General features: G+C 44.2%; 1 protein-coding gene across 1 annotated transcript in view; it reads left to right on the forward strand.

The window, feature by feature from the left end:
• The window catches only part of LOC140391770 (interleukin-18 receptor 1-like), a 102,151-nt gene extending 82,210 nt beyond the window's left edge, over positions 1–19,941 (forward strand). Inside the window, exons 9-12 of the mRNA XM_072476631.1 lie at positions 6,502–6,645; positions 8,797–8,958; positions 13,584–13,950; positions 18,423–19,941. Coding sequence (XP_072332732.1) covers positions 6,502–6,645; positions 8,797–8,958; positions 13,584–13,950; positions 18,423–18,471 — 722 coding nt within the window. The 3' untranslated portion in view covers positions 18,472–19,941. The remainder of the gene's footprint in view (positions 1–6,501; positions 6,646–8,796; positions 8,959–13,583; positions 13,951–18,422) is intronic.
• Positions 19,942–20,185: the final 244 nt, after the last annotated feature.

Raw genomic sequence — 20,185 nt, forward strand, 5'->3', positions numbered from 1 at the left:
CCCCTGTCCAACGCCGGCATCTCCATATCATAGATTCCAGGGAGCAGTCTCGGAGGGCAGAAAATCAGAGAGGTGAGTATATAAAGTAACTTACATTGGGGAGTAATGGCCTAATCTCCAGGGAACAGTCTCGGAAGGCGGAGAATCAGAGCGGTGAGTACGTGAAGTAACTTACCTCGGGGATTCACAGCCTAATCTCCAGGGAACAGTCTTGGAAGGTGGATCACTGGAGCGGTGAGTATCGGGGATTCCACTGAAGCGGAATAAAAACTGGTATCACAAGATAACTGTGAACTGATTGGCTGGTAGGGAATCTATGCTAAATTTGAAAACAAAGCACTGCAAAACGAATTAATTAATTAACTAACTGAAGTAGAGGTGGCTGTGCAGGTGACGTGCTGTCGCTGCACGATGTGGGAAGTGGCAGATCTCATTGTGAGCTGCAGTGACCACATCTGCAGCAAGCAGTTGTTGCTCGAGGAAATCCGCTCGGAATTGGTGAGCCTCAGACACGGCGGCACATCTGGGAGGGGGATAGTTACCTGGATGCTTTATTCAGGAGCCAATCACACCCCGTAGATTAAGTATCTCAAATTCGGCCAGTAGTCGGGGTCAGCAGGGTGTGACTGCAAGTGAGGCAAGCAGAGGGATCCTGAATTCAAAAATGGAGGGGCATCAGCACTTGAGCAAATCCAACAAGTACGTGGTACTTGCTCACTCTGTGGATGAGGAAAAGGACTGTAGGGAGGAGAGCTAGTCGACCACTGCACCATGATAAAGGAGGCCACCCAAGCAGGGAGAGCAAAAGGACTCTCCAGGGAGCCCTTGTTTACATTACCAATCCTATTACCAGTTACCAACAAATTCAAAGATAGGGCAGCACGGTAGCATTGTGAATAGCACAATTGCTTCACAGCTCCAGGGTCTTAGGTTCGATTCCGGCTTGGGTCGCTGTCTGTGCGGAGTCTGCACGTTCTCCCCGTGTGTGCGTGGGTTTCCTCCGGGTGCTCCGGTTTCCTCCCACAGTCCAAAGATGTGCAGGTTCGGTGGATTGGCCGTGATAAATTGCCTTTAGAGTCCAAAATTGCCCTTAGTGTTGGGTGGGGTTACAGGGTTATGGGGATAGGGTGGAGGTGTTGACCTTGGGTAGGGTGCTCTTTCCAAGAGCCGGTGCAGACTCGATGGGCCGAATGTCTCCTTCTGCACTGTCAATTCTATGATAAAAAGGACAAGTGGTCGTTATAGGGGATTCTATAATTAGGGGGATTGGTAGCATCCTTTCTAAGCAGGATCAAGTATCCCGCATGGTATGTTTCCTGCCTAGTGCCAGGGTGACAAGTTGCCACATAAAAGAGTGATCCAGAAGGTGGGATTGCAGGGGATTGGGGATAGAGTACTACATTGGATTGAGGATTGGCTGACTGACAGAAGTAGAGGATTGGGATAAATGGATCCTTCTCTGGATGGTGAACCCGTAACTCATGGAGTGCCACAGGGGTCAGTCCTCAGACCTCAACTGTTTACAAACTATATAAATGATCGCCAAACAAGGACGGAGTGTAACATAGCAAAATCTGCAGATGTTACTAAAATAGGTGGGAAAGTAGGCAGTGAAGAGAAGATACAGATTTTACAGATGGATATAACAGGTTAGGCGATTGGGCCAAAATTTGGCAGATAGAGTTTAATGTGGATAAGTGAGGTTATCCATTTTGGCCAGAAATGTAGGCAAATTACTATCTAAATGGAGAGCAGATTCAAAATGCGTCTGGGCAGAGGGATCTGGGTGACTCTGTTCATGAATTGCAGAAAGTCGGAATGCAGATACAGCATGTAATAAAAATGGCAAATGGAATAGAACATAGAACATAGAACAATACAGCGCAGTACAGGCCCTTCGGCCCACGATGTTGCACCGAAACAAAAGCCATCTAACCTACACTATACCATTATCATCCATATGTTTATCCAATAAACTTTTAAATGCCCTTAATGTTGGCGAGTTCACTACTGTAGCAGGTAGGGCATTCCACGGCCTCACTACTCTTTGCGTAAAGAACCTACCCCTGACCTCTGTCCTATATCTATTACCCCTCAGTTTAAGGCTATGTCCCCTCGTGCTAGCCATTTCCATCCGCGGGAGAAGGCTCTCACTGTCCACCCTATCTAACCCTCTGATCATTTTGTATGCCTCTATTAAGTCTCCTCTTAACCTTCTTCTCTCTAACGAAAACAACCTCAAGTCCATCAGCCTTTCCTCATAAGATTTTCCCTCCATACCAGGCAACATCCTGGTAAATCTCCTCTGCACCCGTTCCAAAGCCTCCACGTCCTTCCTATAATGCGGTGACCAGAACTGTACGCAATACTCCAAATGCGGCCGTACCAGAGTTCTGTACAGCTGCAACATGACCTCCTGACTCCGGAACTCAATCCCTCTACCAATAAAGGCCAACACTCCATAGGCCTTCTTCACCACCCTATCAACCTGGGTGGCAACTTTCAGGGATCTATGTACATGGACACCTAGATCCCTCTGCTCATCCACACTTTCAAGAACTTTTCCATTAGCTACATATTCCACATTCCTGTTTTTCCTTCCAAAGTGAATCACCTCACACTTCTCTACATTAAACTCCATTTGCCACCTCTCAGCCCAGCACTGCAGCTTATCTATATCCCTCTGTAACCTGCTACTTCCTTCCTCACTATCGACAACACCACCGACTTTAGTATCGTCTGCAAATTTACTCACCCACCCTTCTGCGCCTTCCTCTAGGTCATTGATAAAAATGACAAACAGCAACGGCCCCAGAACAGATCCTTGTGGTACTCCACTTGTGACAGAACTCCATTCTGAACATTTCCCATCAACCACCACCCTCTGTCTTCTTTCAGCTAGCCAATTTCTGATCCACATCTCTAAATCACCCTCAATCCCCAGCCTCCGTATTTTCTGCAATAGCCTACCGTGGGGAACCTTATCAAACGCTTTGCTGAAATCCATATACACCACATCAACTGCTCTACCCTCGTCTACCTGTTCAGTCACCTTCTCAAAGAACTCGATAAGGTTTGTGAGGCATGACCTACCCTTCACAAAGCCATGCTGACTATCCCTGATCATATTATTCCTATCTAGATGATTATAAATCTTGTCTCTTATAATGCCCTCCAAGACTTTACCCACTACAGACGTGAGGCTCACCGGTCTATAGTTGCCGGGGTTGTCTCTGCTCCCCTTTTTGAACAAAGGGACCACATTTGCTATCCTCCAGTCCTCTGGCACTATTCCTGTATCCAATGATGACATAAAAATCAAAGCCAATGGTCCAGCAATCTCTTCCCTGGCCTCCCAGAGAATCCTAGGATAAATCCCATCAGGCCCCGGGGACTTATCTATTTTCAGCCTGTCCAGAATTGCCAACACCTCTTCCCTACTTACCTCAATGCCATCTAATCTATTTACCTGGAGCTCAGCATTCTCCTCCACAACATTATCTTTTTCCTGAGTGAATACTGACGAAAAATATTCATTTAGTATCTCGCCTATCTCTTCAGACTCTACACACAACTTCCCATCCCTGTCCTTGACTGGTCCTACTCTGTCCCTAGTCATTCGCTTATTCCTGACATACCTATAGAAAGCTTTTGGGTTTTCCTTGATCCTTCCTGCCAAATACTTCTCATGTCCCCTCCTTGCTCGTCTTAGCTCTCTCTTTAGATCCTTCCTCGCTACCTTGTAACTATCCATCGCCCCAACTGAAACTTCACACCTCATCTTCACATAGGCCTCCTTCTTCCTCTTAACAAGAGATTCCACTTCTTTGGTAAACCACGGTTCCCTCGCTCGGCACCTTCCTCCCTGCCTGACCGGTACATACTTATCAAGAACACGCAATAGCTGATCCTTGAACAAGCTCCACTTATCCAGTGTGTCCAAAACTTGCAGCCTACTTCTCCACCTTATCCCCCCCAAGTCACGTCTAATGGCATCATAATTTCCCTTCCCCCAGCTATAACTCTTGCCCTGCGGTGTATACTTATCCCTTTCCATCCTTAACGTAAACGTCACCGAATTGTGGTCACTGTCCCCAAAGTGCTCACCTACCTCCAAATCCAACACCTGGCCTGGTTCATTACCCAGAACCAAATCCAATGTGGCCTCACCTCTTGTTGGCCTGTCAACAAACTGTGTCAGGAAACCCTCCTGCACACACTGAACAAAAAACGACCCATCTAATGTACTCGAACTATATCTTTTCCAGTCAATATTTGGAAAGTTAAAGTCTCCCATAATAACTACCCTGTTACTTTCGCTCATATCCAGGATCATCTTCGCCATCCTTTCCTCTACATCCCTAGAACTATTTGGAGGCCTATAGAAAACTCCCAACAGGGTGACCTCTCCTTTCCTGTTTCTAACCTCAGCCCATACTACCTCGGAAGATGAGTCCCCATCTAGCATCCTCTCCGCCACCGTAATACTGCTCTTGACTAGCAGCGCCACACCTCCCCCTCTTTTGCCTCCTTCCCTGAGCTTACTAAAACACCTAAACCCCGGAACCTGCAACATCCATTCCTGTCCCTGCTCTATCCACGTCTCCGAAATGGCCACAACATCGAAGTCCCAGGTACCAACCCATGCTGCCAGTTCCCCTACCTTATTTCGTATACTCCTGGCATTGAAGTAGACACACTTCAAACCACCTACCTGAACACTGGCCCCCTCCTCCGACGTCAAATCTGAGCTCCTGACCTCTATACTCTCATTCTCCCTTACCCTAAAACTACAATCCAGGTTCCCATGCCCCTGCTGCATTAGTTTAAACCCCCCCAAAGAGCACTAACAAATCTCCCCCCCAGGATATTTGTGCCCCGCAGGTTCAGATGTAGACCATCCTGTCTGTAGAGGTCCCACCTTCCCCAGAAAGCGCCCCAGTTATCCAGAAATCTGAATCCCTCCCGCCTGCACCATCCCTGTAGCCACGTGTTTAATTGCTCTCTCTCCCTATTCCTCATCTCACTATCACGTGGCACGGGCAACAACCCAGAGATAACAACTCTGTTTGTTCTAGTTCTGAGCTTCCATCCTAGCTCCCTGAAAGCCTGCCTGACATCCTTAACCCCTTTCCTACCTATGTCGTTAGTGCCAATGTGGACCACGACTTGGGGCTGCTCCCCCTCCCCCTTCAGGACCCGGAAAACACGATCCGAGACATCACGTACCCTTGCACCTGGGAGGCAACATACCAAATGTTAGCATTTATTGCAGAAGGACTGGAGTATAAAAGCAGAGCAATTGTTTAGGGTGTTGGTGAGACCACATTGGGAGTATTGTGTCCAGTTTTGGTCTCCTTATTGGAGGAAGAATGCAGTGGCATTGAAGGGAGTAGAGAGGTGGTTCACCAGATTGATTCCAGGGATGAAAGGTTGACTTATGAGGAGATATTAAACAGATTGGACATATACCTGCTGGAGTGTAAAAGGATGAGAGGGGATCTGATCAAGGTATATAAAATACTAAAAGGGATTGGTAATGTAAACAAAGACCAAATGTTCCCCCTTGTGGGGCAATCTAGAATGAAAGGTAACAGATATAGGTTGAGAGGCATTCGCTGCCCCATAGTGCAGTGGAGACTGAGTCATTGAATGGTTTCAAGAAGGAGACAGATACATTTCTGATTTTTAAAAATGGGTTAAAGGGATATGGGCAACAGGTAGGGAGGTGGATTTGAGACCAGGAAGAGATCAGCCATAATCTGATTAAATGACGGAGCAGGTTCGAGGGGCTGAATTACCTACTTCTGCTCCTAATTCCTATGGCGGACAGTCCCTGGGACTGCACTTGGCCGCAGGAACTCCTGCTCCTCCTGGCTCTGCAAAAGGATAATTACTGAAGGAGCATTTCAGCTTCTGATCTCCTTCACATTGACCTTTGCTGACTTTCTTGCTCAGGCCAAAGTTAAAATTGCAGCCAAAATGCAGTCATTGGTGTCATAGGACCCTAATTAGCATATGTGAATTAGGACCTCCGCTCTCTCGGATTTTGGATGGGTGGCTTATTACTTTTGAGATCACGGGAAAGAGATAGGACTGCAGATTTAAATGCCAGGCAACATTTGTGGAATTTTGTGTTAAAATTAGAATTTTAACTCATTTAATCAGCTAAATTTCTGGACTTAACCATAACCTGTGAAATATTTGATGAAACATTCCAATCAAGCATGTTTGCTTTGTTACATTGTTATCTACAATGTGATCTGGCTGTGAAGCAAAGCAATCTATTGGAATCTGCTTACATATGTTTGTGGCTTAATCATCCTTGAAAATGTAAGTGTTTTGTGTCAGAGCAAATAGAAATGTTCTTCAATGTAATGTTTAACGGAATGTGTTTATGTTAACTTTCTCAGATAATACTAAGGTTGTATTTGTTATATGAACATAGTCAGCTGACAACAGCATAAATGATCACTTAAAGTGTTTTCTTCTCTCTCATAGACAACAATGATGTTCATGGAGTTGTTAAATCTCTAATTTCCATTATTGTTGTGTTCATCGTTGTGGCAATTTTATGTGTACAGTTTAATGTGGAAATTGCCCTTTGCTTCAGGGACATTACCGGTAAAGATGAAACTCTTGAAGGTAGGAATATGAAAAAGCTCTTTAAAAAGACAACTATTTTACTTTAAAGCAGTCATCTACATACTGCTCAGTGATCACACTTTATTCAAGGCATTAGAAAGCTATTTTTGGAAGACCCGAGGATGTGAAAGGTGCTGAATAAATGCAGTTCATTCTTTTTACTTTCTGGTCGGCATGCCATCAAGAACTGCAGTGGTTCAAGCAAAAAAAAACACCAGCACATTCTAACAGCAAAGAGTGTTGGACAATTAGTGCATCCGCTTGCATTTCATATTCCCTGCATTGAGTAAGAAATGAAATATATATTTTGGTATGTTTGTGTCTGTAAATAGTCCCTTCCATTCTGTTCCATCCTAGGATGTATCCTAATTCAACACTTTGCAAAGTACCTCAGTTGCACATCAATTCAATATTAAAAGCCAACGCTCCAGTCTCTCCCTTGAGTACACCCCAAACCCAACTCTTTTGACTGAGCCACTGACCACTCTATCTGTTGAATGTCAACCTGCATTTAGAAACCTTGGGCTGGATTATATGCTCCCACATCCGTAGGTTTGAAGGGAGGGAGCCTCATTAAAATCCAGTGGAGGGTCTGCCTGCTGTCCACCCACTACCCCTGCCCCCACTGCTAATACACCAGTGGCTGAGGTGGTGTTGTACAGCCTCATCCAACTGTCGCTGTTGGGATTTAACCGGAGATGGAAGAGGCCCACACAAAGTGACCACCCTTTACTCTCTTACCAAGGCCTGCTAGTTTAGCATCAGGTAAGAGACACCCCTCCCCCACTCCAAACACTAATCCACAACCTGTTCCAATGCCACATGCCTTTGCTCTGAAGTACTTGCAACTCTCTGAGGCGAGACATCTTGAGGTGCAGAAATCCTGTTTTCAGTCTAGTAACGGCCAATTGGCCATCAACTGAGTGCAGGATTCAGATGTCCCCCTCAATGAACTCATCCCCTGACATTTTAGCCAGTGAATGGAGAATCCCACTCTTAGAATTTTGCTCCATATTCTAGTTTTCCACATGTTGCCTGCAATAGGGCTTGAACCATCAACGTCACTCTTAGAAATGGGAATGCTACCCCTAAGTCAAAGACTTCCCACCTGGAAATAAGTAACAACCCTGATTGCAGCTCTAAATAATCTAAGGGACCATGAAATGGATGTTCCTGCTAGATCACATTCATTATAGAAATCTTGCTGATCTAACCAAGTGCACACTGACAGATGAGTAGTGCAGACACATTAATATTGTGACTACCAGATCAGGTCAAAGACGAAGAATCCTGAAGCAAGTAACTCACCTCCTGACCCCCCCAAAGCCTGTCCACCATCTACAAGGCACAAGTCAGGAATGCAATGGAATACTCTCCACTTACCTGGATGAATACAGTTCCAACAATACCTAAGAGGTTCAACACCATCTAGGACAAAGCAGCCCGCTTGATTGCTCCCCCTTCATTCAAACCCTCCCCCACCGACGGACAGTGGCAGCCATGTGTACCATCTACAAGATGCACTGCAATAACTCACCAAGGTTCCTTAGGCAACACCTTCCAAACCCATGACCACTTCCATCTAGAGCAGAGCAACACCCGTGAACTCCCTCTCCAACAGCACAGTGGGTGTACCTACACCTCAAGGACTGCAGCGGTTCAAGAAGGCAAATCACCACCACCTTTTGAAGGGCAACTAGGGAGTTGCAATAAATGCTGGCCTAACCAACGACGCCCATTTCCCGTAAATGAATTTTGAAAAAAGATGGAAAAAAATGATCACTAATATTTTTAGTGGGTGTGCCGTGGAATGTTTCCCTTGTGTTCTTCCATATTTAAATCTCATATAGTGCACAAGTAGTACCACTCAGGCATTGGATTTGTTTTTATTGTTCTCAAATTACACGAGATTTCCAAAGCTACATTGGGCTCCCACAAGATGTACTAAAATGAAAATTTCTGTCCTATCCTACATGGCTAACCCAATACTATATTTTTCAGTCCTTGGGATGTGAGTATCACTGGCAAGGCCAACATTAATTGCTCATCGCTAATTGTTCTTCAGATGGTGGACTTGGATAAGCTTTAAACCAAAAACAAAATCTGCTTAGTTATGCTGATTGCAGCTAATGCCTTGGCTTTCATTTTCAGACAGTAAGGAATATGACGCCTATGTATTGCTCCTTAAGAGTAATGAAACTCTTCTTAGTGCTGAGGAAGAAGACCAATTTGCTTTGGAATTGTTACCTGGTGTTCTAGAAAAACAGTTTGGTTACCGACTCTGTATATTTGAACGTGACGTTCCGCCGGGAGGTAAGATTGACTTATTCTTGATTTAATAATTTCTTTATTCTATTAAAGCGCGGATGACAAATGGGGTCTCCTCTATTTTTAATATGTTCAGTTTATTTGGAGACAACAGGAATACCTGTAGCATAGAAAGGCACAGGGGTTTTCTGGTGCAGCGCAGCCCCGCCGGCATTCTCCGTCCCGCCAGCCGGCCAATGGGGTTTCCCATTGTGGGAAGCTCCATGCCGTCGGGAAATCTCCTGAACTGGGTGTGCTGCGGCGCAATGGAGAATCCCGCTGCACACCTTGGGCTGGATTCTCCGCTCCCCGGGGCTGCGCTGGTTCTTCAATTCTCCTCCCGCCGAAAATCGGAGTAGTCATGGAGTACGCCGCGCCGAGAATCCACCGCCTCAGGCCATTGCCTGAGGCCCGCCCCGCGATTCTCCATCCCCAACCAGCCAAATTCCCGGCGCCGTGGACCTCTCATGTTCCTGCGGTTCACGAACCTCGCAAGGTGGCTGCGGACTCAGTCCGGAGTCCCCACAGTCAGGGGAGGGCCGATCAGCGGGCAGGGGGGGCTTCATTCGGGGCTGGGAACAATGTGTGTGGACGGTTCAGGGCGCACGAGCAGCCGATGCGGGGCACTATTTTGCTGGTCCAGGTCCGCGGGTTGAGTCCACCATGGAGCATGGCGTGGCCACAGGAGGCCGCCGATGTGCGCATGCGCGGCCTCTTACCCGGAAGTGCGGGGTGCCGTATCGGCAGCTAGAGCTGCGAGCTCTACGAAGGCTGCCTGCTAGCCCCCTGCAAGACGGTGAATCTGTGGCCTTTTGACGCCAGCTTTCCTGCCATAAAAGACCACAGTTTCCCCGATGGTGTCGGGACTTAGTCGCAAAAACGGGGAATACAGCCCCTTTTATTTATTGTTATTAGCATTAACATCAAAGTTACTGATGTACAAATGAAACCAAAAAATAAAATGCTGGAAAATCTCAGTAGGTCGAGCAGCATCTGTAAGGAGAGAAAACAGCTAACGTTTTGAGTCCAGATGTCCCTCTCTTTTGATAAGATTGGTGAGTTAACAGGTACAGATTGGCATGTAGAAATGTGGACCAGGAATTTACGGCCCTGTCACAGTGCATCCCCCCCCCCCCCTTGTGGTTGCAGTGCGCAATTTGAATTGCCATTTACTTCGGCAGAATCATAATATCCCACCAGGCGGGAGTAGCTGTAAAGTCCTGGCCCAGGTTATGTGGCAATAACAGAGACCTGGCTGCAAGAAAGGCAGGACTGGGCATGACATCATTCAGACAGGCATCATGATCGGCGCAGGCCTGGAGGGCTGAAGGGCCTGTTCTTGTGCTATACCATTCTTTGTTCTTTTTGGGTGGGCGTTAAATATCCCTGGATGCACGGTCTTCAGGAAAGATAGGAAAATAGAAAAAGCAGAAGTGATGGTGGTATTGATGAAGAAGAGTATCACTGTGCTGGAGAAAGAGGATGTCCCAGAGGAGTGAAGGACAGGATGTATTTGGCTAGAGTGAAGGAACAAAAAAGGTGCAGTTACAATGTTGCATGAGGCGTGTAAGCCCCAGCTAATGGGAAGGATGTAGAAACAATTTGCAAGGAAATTACATAGAGATGCAAAAAATTATAGAGTCCTAATGCTGGGGGACTTAATTACCCAAATATACACTGGGATAGTATTAGTGTAAAGGGCAGAGAGGGTCAATAGTGTGTTCAGGAAAATTTGCTACAGTGGTATGTTTCCAGTCCAACAAGGAAGGAAGGAAGGACTGCTGGACCTTGTTCTTGAAAACGAAATGGGACAAGTGGATCAAGTGTCAGTTGGAGAACATTTAAGGGATTGTGAAATTTGAATCATAGGTGTGAGGCTGACTATGGAAATGGGAAAAGAACAGTCGCAAATAAGAAAACTTAACTGGGAGAAAGTCATTTTCAATGAGGTAAGAACAGACCGGGGCCAAATAAATTGAAGGCAAAAATTGGCAGGAAAAACGGTACCTGATCAGTGGGCTACCTTCAAAGAAGAGATAATTTGAGCACAGTTGAAATATATTCCCTTGAAAGGGAAAGAGAGGGAAACAAATGCAGAGCTCCCTGGATGACAAAGGAGATTGAAATTAAGACAAAAAGGAAAGAGTGAGGTGTTGTATCTGTAAAATCTCAGATACTTCGACCAGTGTATTATTCAAACATTTTACCCAGGTGCCCTTGTTTGCGAGCTGATCAAAGGACAAAACAGGTTCATGTTTAACACAATTTTATTCACAATTCTCTCGCTCAACAAAGTATGACTCAGACTCACAGCTGAGCTTTAGGTTTTACCTGCACTTAGTGAAGGAGGCTGGCCAGGCTACAATCACTCAATGTGGGTGTCTTCTGTACTTTGAAACCCAGGGTTCCGTCTTCTTGCGATGGTTGTGCCTGGCTGGCACCCAGATTATCGCTGACGATCTGCTCTGATGTTCCTTTCTTTATACTGGTCTACTAGCATTGAGTCATGGGTATACACCCACAACTGACCATTGTCCCATCCAGACCCCAACTCGTTAATGGGAAAGACAGGATACTCCTGTTTACCCAGAATGATTCATTCAGGGGGGTTGAACCTGCTGGCGAGACGGGCTCCTCAGAGACCGGGACGTCATTTTGAAAGGGTGCTCCAATCCCCAAGTGAGCTTCAGGTTTCCCCATATGGGCAATGCCACATGGGCAATGTCATCCCCCACAGACATGGCCATTGCTCTCCCCCCTTGCCCCCTCCCCTCCCACAAGTGGGCACACCCCGCTGTGGGGTGGCTGAGGGCCTCTCCACTTTCAGGCCCCCTAAGGCTCCCTATCAGGTCCCCTCCTTTCAGAACTCTCCTCTTCAACTTACCTACCTCTATAAAATCCCTCCATACTACCCTTCACCGCCCCCCCCCCCCCCCCACCCCTACCCTTCATGCACCTCTTTCACCTCCCCTTTCATGGCACCCGTGCATCCTGGAACTGGCAGCCTGGCACCAGAGCACTGCCAGAGTACCCTTATAAATTCCACCACCAAAGCTAAACTGATAGGCCTGTATATAGGAATGTCGTACTTAGGAACAGAGGTAGGCTTTTTCCTTGCTCTGCCATTTTCTGACATCATGGCTTGACCTGATTGTGATCTCAACTCCACTTTCTTGTCTGCCCCCATAACCATTAAAAATGAGGGGTGTCATCAGATGAGGGCATTTCAAAAGACAATGGGTCTTCATTGAATCATTCTGGGTAAACAGGATAGTAGCGGGAATGGCGGTCCGTGTCTGGGCACCTCCCCAGTCCCATTGAGCGGGGGGGGATTACCCCCGCCACTTGGCCTCCCCCCCCCGCCCCCCCCCAGCCCAGCCAAAGTCCGGCCCGGCAGCCCAGAGTCGCTCCTCTCTGTGTCCTAGCCCCTCTCCTTCATCAGCCATCACATCGGTTTCATGATTTTAAAAAGCACAAGTGTACTGCGCTTTCGGGAACTTGGCCCATCGGAGGCAGAGAATCGTCGGGCCTTGGGCAATGGGTCAGGTCTGCTGTTGATATGCAATGATATGATACAATACGTGCATTCTAGTACGCATTTACGCCGCTGTCGAGATGACAGAGAATGGTGATTTGGCGTCAAATCGATACCCACCGTAATTTTGAGTCGGAATCTAATACCCGACCAGACGCATTTCACGATTTTGACATTGGCAAACTGAGAATCCCACCCTCTGTTTTTTAGTCTCAGGCATATATACATATCCATAATGCACAGTGGAGATATACTTTCTTCCATTCCATGCAATCTGTTTATCGGTTTGTTGTGGTTTACAAAAATAGGGTATCAACATCCATTAATCATACCCAGAAATCTCAGAAAAATACCCTCAGCTTAATATCGAATATAACCATTCACATCTTTTTCTGATGTTGAAACCTTCGTGCAAAACTGGTCTCAAAATCTTCAAAATGCAAAAGGAAAATATTGCAAATTCTGGAAATCTAAAATAAAAGCCAAGAATGCTGGAAATATTCAGCAGGGGAGGGAAAAACATCTGAGTGCCTGCGATCAGCATCATGACATATGTTAGAGCATTTGTCACAAGTCTAAGTAATGCAGAGATGCTTAAAATAAACTATTTTCCCCTGGTTTCAAAAAAGCACCTTGATCCACGTGACATCTAATGTATTTGTCAGTCATTTTAATGTGTCAAAAGACCAATTTGCAAATAAATTCCAGCATCGTACATCCCATGAAATTTAGGTCAGAATCTCTAATAAAATGCGCTTGGAGTTTGCGGTGATAATGACGGTCAGCATTCGTCCTCTTAACCCAATAAAAGTGACAGCAACTTCTGGAGTGCGCACATGTGCAGAATAACATGGAGATCCATATTGATGTCAGTGATTCCACACTTGTCTAGAGGATGTACGATTGAGGCAAGCCCCCTCCCCTGCAATCAATTAAATTTGACAAGAAGTTCCACTCTTATCCTGTTTGTCTCACTGTAAAAACCCTTAACCAAGTTACAACTTATTGAATTAGTTGTAACTGGATTTCTGTAGAATGTTCAATTTTTTTCCCCAGATGTTATTTTTAATAAATCAATAATTAATTTGTTTTACAGGTTCTGCAGATGATGTACTTTTTTATATAAACAAATGCCGAAGATTGATTATAATACTCAGTAAAGAATATGTGGATGATGAGTGCAGCTCTATGTATGAACTTATGACTGGACTGCATCAGGTATTGGTTGAAACAAAGATAAAGCCAATACTTATTGAGCTTAAGCCCATAAACAGCACAAAGTTACTACCAGAGTCACTCCAACTTATTCTGAAGTCAAAAAAAAACGTGAAATGGAAAGGAAGTAAATCTGTCCTCAAACATTCATATTTCTGGAAGAAGGTGCGATATTTGATGCCAGCAAAAGGTGGTCAATGGGCAAAGAAATCACAAAGGTTTTGTGAAACAATGTCTGACTCAACCATGTAAGTTATTGACTTGCTGCCATTTTATTTTTTTCTACCATGCATTTAAACTGTGTTTGAGTCAGATTAACTTAAATAATTTGCTGCATCTGTAATAATGGGCTGAATTTGGGTGTCACAGTGGCACAGTGTTTAGTACTACTTCCTACGGCGCTGAGGACCCAGCCCTGGGTCACTGTCCATGTGGAGTTTGCATATTCGCCTCATGTCTGTGTGGGCTTCACCCCCACATCCTAAAGATGTGCATGGTAGGTGGATTGGCCACGCTAAATTGACCCTTAATTGGAAAAAAATAATTGGGTACTCTAAATTTATTAAAATTAAAATTAAAAAATGCGCTTGTGATATGATACAAATTAAATAATGGCATGATGGGAAAACTGGTCAATGGGAAGACTGCTCAAAAGGTTTGATACAATACAAGAAAGACTGAAACTACTCATTCCTGCTCACCAGGCCCAGGTAAAGAATGCTGCCCTAACCATTTTCAGACTAGTATGGCCGTAGGCCAACTCTGCATAACTTGAAGTCTGAAAAGCTCAGCGAAGGTCGAGCCATTCCTGCCTTGGCGCGCCCGCCTCGGGCTTCATAAGCCTCATTATATATTCTTGGCTGAGAGAACAGATATCCATTAGAGCCTTGAAACAGCTTCAGCCCAGGGAAAACATTGTTTGACTGACAGCTCTTGCCCTCTGATCTATTCGATCAATTTCAAATACAAAGAGGTTTTAAGTACTTGCAGTTTCTGCTTTTGATACTTTATAGGGTTTGGATGTGTGACACTTTTATTGGGTGTAGTAAAAGCTTATGAATGACCTAATTTATTAAAGCTTTTTTGACACATACTCTTGTCACAATAGGGTCCAGTGGTTTAAATAGTTGTGGGCCAATAGGTATGGGAATGCCATAGATTGGCATGAATGGTATGAGGGATCATATGGATGGATGGGAGGCATAGCTTAGCATGGGGAGCATGGGCAAGAGCTTTTGAACTCAGCATTCAAAAGGTTCCCTCATTCAGACTATGATTCATGCCACCTCTGAAGTGGTGTGAAACACAAGTCCTTTAAAAGCTGGCCTGAGTCTATGAAAATTGCCACAGACTCGTGCATACCTATCCCTGCAACGGAGCTGGTCAGGGGTGAAAGGTGCAGGAGTGTGACCTTAAGAACATAAGAATTAGGAGCCAGGAGTAGGCCATCTGGCCCGTCAAGCCTGCTCTTCCATTCAATAACATCATGGCTGATCTTTTTGTGGACTCAGCTTCACTTACCCGCCTGCTCACCATAACCCTTAATTCCTTACTGTTCAAAAATCTATCTTTATTTGCCTTAAAAACATTTAATGAGGTGGCCACAACTGCTTCACCGGGCAGGGAATTCCACAAATTTACAACTCTTTGGGTGAAGAGGTTTCTCCTCAACTCAGTGCTAAATCTGCTTCTCCTTATTTTGAAGCTATGCCTCCTAGTTCTAGTTTCATCCGCCAGTAAAAGCAACCTCCCTGCTTCTTACCTATTCCCTTTATAAATTTATAGGTTTCTATAAGATCCCCCTTCATTTTTCGAAATTCCAATGAGTATAGTCCCAGTCTACTCAGTCTCTCCTCATAAATTGGAATCCTAGGAATGGTGTCAGGAATCCTGGAATCGGATCCCGGCTACCATTTTCATACCTCACCAGGTCTTCCTGACTTCATGAAAATCCAGCCAACATTTAAAAAATAAATTTAGAGTACCCAATTATTTTTTTCCCCAATGAAGGGGCAGGTTAGCGTGGCCTCATCTGCACATCTTTGGGCTGTAGGGGTGAAACCCACGCAGACATGGGGAGAATGTGCAAAATCCACACGGACAGTGACCCAGGGCCAGGATTCGAACCCGGGTCATCAGCACCGCAGTCCCAGTGCTATCCACTGCGCCACATGCCACCCTGGAAATCCAGCCAACATGTGGAATTGTGTTCTGGCAACTCGTGAGCAGTGGGTTTCAGATGAATACCAGTGTAAAAAAGGAACATGTAAGCAGATGATTGTGCATTTATTTATGTTGAATAAATTCATAATAATCTTTATTGTCACAAGTAAACTTACATTAACACTGCAGTGAAGTTACTGTGAAAAGCCCCGAGTCACCACATTCCGGCGCCTAAATTAACCTGTTGTAAGTTTAGGGTAAATGTCTTTAAATGTTTTTTTTATGGAGGCGTTTTTGAAGAACGGATATCTGCAGTAAAGCATTCTGATTCAGTTGTCAGTACTAGTCAGTTAACTGGCACTTGCTCAGTGTAACAAATTCCATGGTATTGTTACTGTATATAGATAGATAGAAACAGAAATTACAAAAATCCCGAAAGACGTGCTGCTAGGTGAATTGGACATTCTGAATCCTCTGTGTACCGGACAGGCGCCGGAATGTGGTGACTGGGGGCTTTCCACAGTAACTTCATTGCAGTGTTAATGTAAGCTTACTTGTGTCAATAAAGGTTATTATTACATGCACTCAGTATCTATCAGTTTAGGATGGGAACAAAATGAATGATGCCCATAACCCATAAGAGAATAAAGAAATTACAAATTTGCCTTTTGATTTTGACTTCCCCAGAATACTATGGGGAAGAATTTGTTTGCGGAATGCTACTTCAAAGTGATGCTTTGTAGCCTACATAAATTTCCTGGGGGCATAAAGCACTGCTAAATGCCACCTACAGAACCTGTGGCATCCATCATTGATATTGTGATGGTGTTCCATTAACAAATTTTTAAAGTGCTACTTAAGCCTTGGTCCGGATGTGTTAAACAGCACATCTCCTTTCAATTTGGAAATGGGAGTGAAGGCTGGATTTTCACTGAGATGTAAAGCGCGAGTCTGGAAATTTCCTGATGTAGCAGACTCATTTCCGTAGAAATGGCCCAGCATGCACTATTTTCACTCTGGTGAGGTGGGGTAGGATTAAGGTGGGCCAGCCGACCCTGGAAGTAGCACAGCGGCGGGCTTGGAGATGGGTAAGTGCCAAGGCGGGCTGGTTACAAGGTTGTATTATTGGCTTTTAGGCCTTCTTGCCTTCAAACCACATAGTACTCCCCCTTAGTCACTACCCATTCCACCTAAGGCCACTATCATGCCCCCATACCACAAGCAATGGCCCTCCTGCATCCTCCATGTCCAGATGCCACCTCAGTGCTTCCATGCCAACTCCATGCCCTCATATCACCTCTAAGGCCACACAGTACCTCTCCCATGGTTCCCCATATTCCCCATATTCACACGCCAAATATGAACTATAAGACTAATCACCCATAGAATAACCATGGCAAATCTAGAAATGCATTCTATAAAAAAACACCTATTCAAAAATCTGCTTTGAAAATCATCTGCTATTTTTACAACCCTATAAACGTGTCAATCAAACAACCATTATAATATCAATAACAAAAGCATGACCTCAAGTCACACCTCTTAATATTGTCCAAATAAATATACAGACCTTGAAAGACACAGTTCAAAGAAATATCCTCATAAAAATGTCAATCCATCAACACACACTTCAGTCTGTGAAAACAGACTGCCTGCTGAGCTCATCCATTGGTGAGTCTTGGAGCTCTACCAAGCATTCAGAAGGCCATCTGTTTCTATTGTTACTGTTCAATGGCTATTGGATCATTGGAATTTGTACTCTCAGTGAAATAATGGGAATGAGAGAGACAGAGAAATATATAATTTTGTTGCTCAGTTGAGTGTCTGACACAAAATCCCATCACCGTGTTTAAAAGTCTCTAAATTAAGCTGTTGTGAAATCTATACCTCCATCCCGTATACAAGAGAGTATCTCCTTTCATCCTACTTCAACATTTCAGACATTTAAAGGACAGGTGACAGAACCAAGATTTAGAGAATTTCAGATGTGTATTGAAGTACTGCAAGTGTATGGCCAGCTTAAACTGGACAGCTTACAATATTAGCTTTCTATTGCTTGTCACCTTGGCCCACAATAAGACCTCATTGTCTTAGAGGATTACCTCGAGTGAGTGGGTAGAATCCCAGCCTCAAGTGATCTACTCAAACCGATTCAATTTATTAGTTATATTAGGGTAGTTCGTAGGGAATACAAAATCCATTTAAGCACAGTGAGACTTTGCAAAGAGAATGCAGTTTTAAATACAAATACTTCATGCTATTTTGTATCTTTATATCTATTTGCACAGAGCCTTTGTTGATGATTTTTATTGTACCTTTGGTGCTGGAGGGGCTTCTCTGACTTTTTGGTTGATGCTTCTTTAGTTGTGTGTCAGTGTATGAAAAGGTGGACAAGACCTTAGCAAGACTGGGATGGTGCTCGTCCAGGTCTCAGTGAAGGCTTAAGGCTCCACCTTTGAGTTGAAAACAGATCTACCAAACTTGTTTAGCTCCTGTGTTCCCTTTCCGCTAAGAGAGCATGGGTTATAAAGTGTTAAAGACACTCTTTTCTTTTCAGGCATCCACCATGTACCAGAAATCTACCACTGAAGAATGAACCAAACTGAAGAAACCTTTCATTTTTAATTCTGGTAGATGCCTGAGTAACCTTGGAGCACTCGCTTGCAATATCTGCTGTCTGATATATGTACAATTACACGTAACCTGAAATTTTTGAATTTGATATAACTTTGTGAATTTCGAAATGCTGAAATAAATACCCACCTCCTTTCTGTAAAATGTTTCAGGTGACCTCAACGCAAAAGGGGAAGCAAATCTTGATTCCATTCAGTGGGCATCACACACTGGTAGTAAATCTAACTCCCGCCAGAAATTAGAATAGATTTTTTAAAATAAACAAAAAAAGACACTTAGTTTTAATGGTTTTTGAAACTGGTAAAAATAAGATAAAATAAGGCCCCTGGGCTGAGTTGGGTCTATATTCTCTGAAGTTTAGAAGAGTGAGACTGATTGAATCATTCAAGATTATGACGGGGCAGTGTACCACGGTGGCGCAATGGTTAGCACTGCCGCTTCACAGCGCCAAGGTTCAATCCCAGCCCTGGGTCTCTGTCCATATGGAGTTTTCACACTCTCCGAATCTGAGTGGGTCTCATCCCAACAACCCAAAGATGTGCAGGGTAGGTGGATTGGCCATGCTAAATTGCCCCTTCATTGGAAAAACAGAAAATAAATTATGAAGGGGCTTGGCAGGGTAGTTAATGAGAGTTTATTTCTCCTGGTTGGGAAATCTAGAGAAAGGTAAGGGGCAGAACATTTAAGACTGAAATGAGGAAATGTTTCTTCACTGAAAGAACTATGAATCTTCTCCACCCCAGAGGATTGTGGATGCGTCATCATTGAATATATTTAAGGTTGGGATAGACAGATTTTTGGTCACTCAGGAAATCAAGGGATATGATGAATGGGCAGGAAAGTGGGACTAAAGTTGAAGGTCAGCCATGGTCATATTGAATGGCAGAACAGGTTCGATGGACCGTATAATCCTCTCCTGCTCCTATTTTTTAAGTTCCCTTGATCTTATTCCAGTGTTTGCGATCCCTGTTATTTGTTCTTTATTTATACAGCTAACATTATTATAGACCAAAAGGCCAACAAAACTGTGGTGTGCATTTGAATTATTTTTCACATTTTTAGATTAAGGTGTATGTTGACTTCACTTTCTGTAGAATTGCTACAATATTGGTTTCTGTTCCATAGAGCATTTTGACCTGTCGAAAAGTGGCTGAAATAACAGCAATGGACACAAATTACTTTTTTAAATTTGTTCTTTTATGAAGTGTGGATGTTATCGGCTGGCCATGAGATGGTCAATTAGTGATGGGCAGCAATGCTTACCCCCATGAAGGAATAAATTAAAAACGGTATTTAGTACCCAGCGCTAGGAGTTCTCGACAAAACAAAATTACTTTTGCTATACTTTTCAAAGATAGATTTTAACTAAGGTATTTTATATAATGTTCATGGTTTCTGCATTAATTATGTATTGTTAGTACTCAGAAGTGGTTAAACTTCAAACTTCCATTAAACAACTATATATAAAACATAAATTGTTAGTAATTATTTTAACAAGAAAATAATTACTAAGACAATCAGCAGAAGGTTCAAAATGCAGGTAAGCAGATGTGAAGAATTATTACGATCCCATACCAGACCGCAATATTTGCCAGAATAATGGACAGAAACGCCAATATTTTACTTTCATTTTGTAAGACCATGTGGAAAGGATGCCTCACCCCAGAAGTAATTTCACGCAAAATA

Source organism: Scyliorhinus torazame, chromosome 15, assembly GCF_047496885.1.
Source record: "Scyliorhinus torazame isolate Kashiwa2021f chromosome 15, sScyTor2.1, whole genome shotgun sequence".
Classification (NCBI taxonomy): Eukaryota; Metazoa; Chordata; class Chondrichthyes; order Carcharhiniformes; family Scyliorhinidae; genus Scyliorhinus; species Scyliorhinus torazame.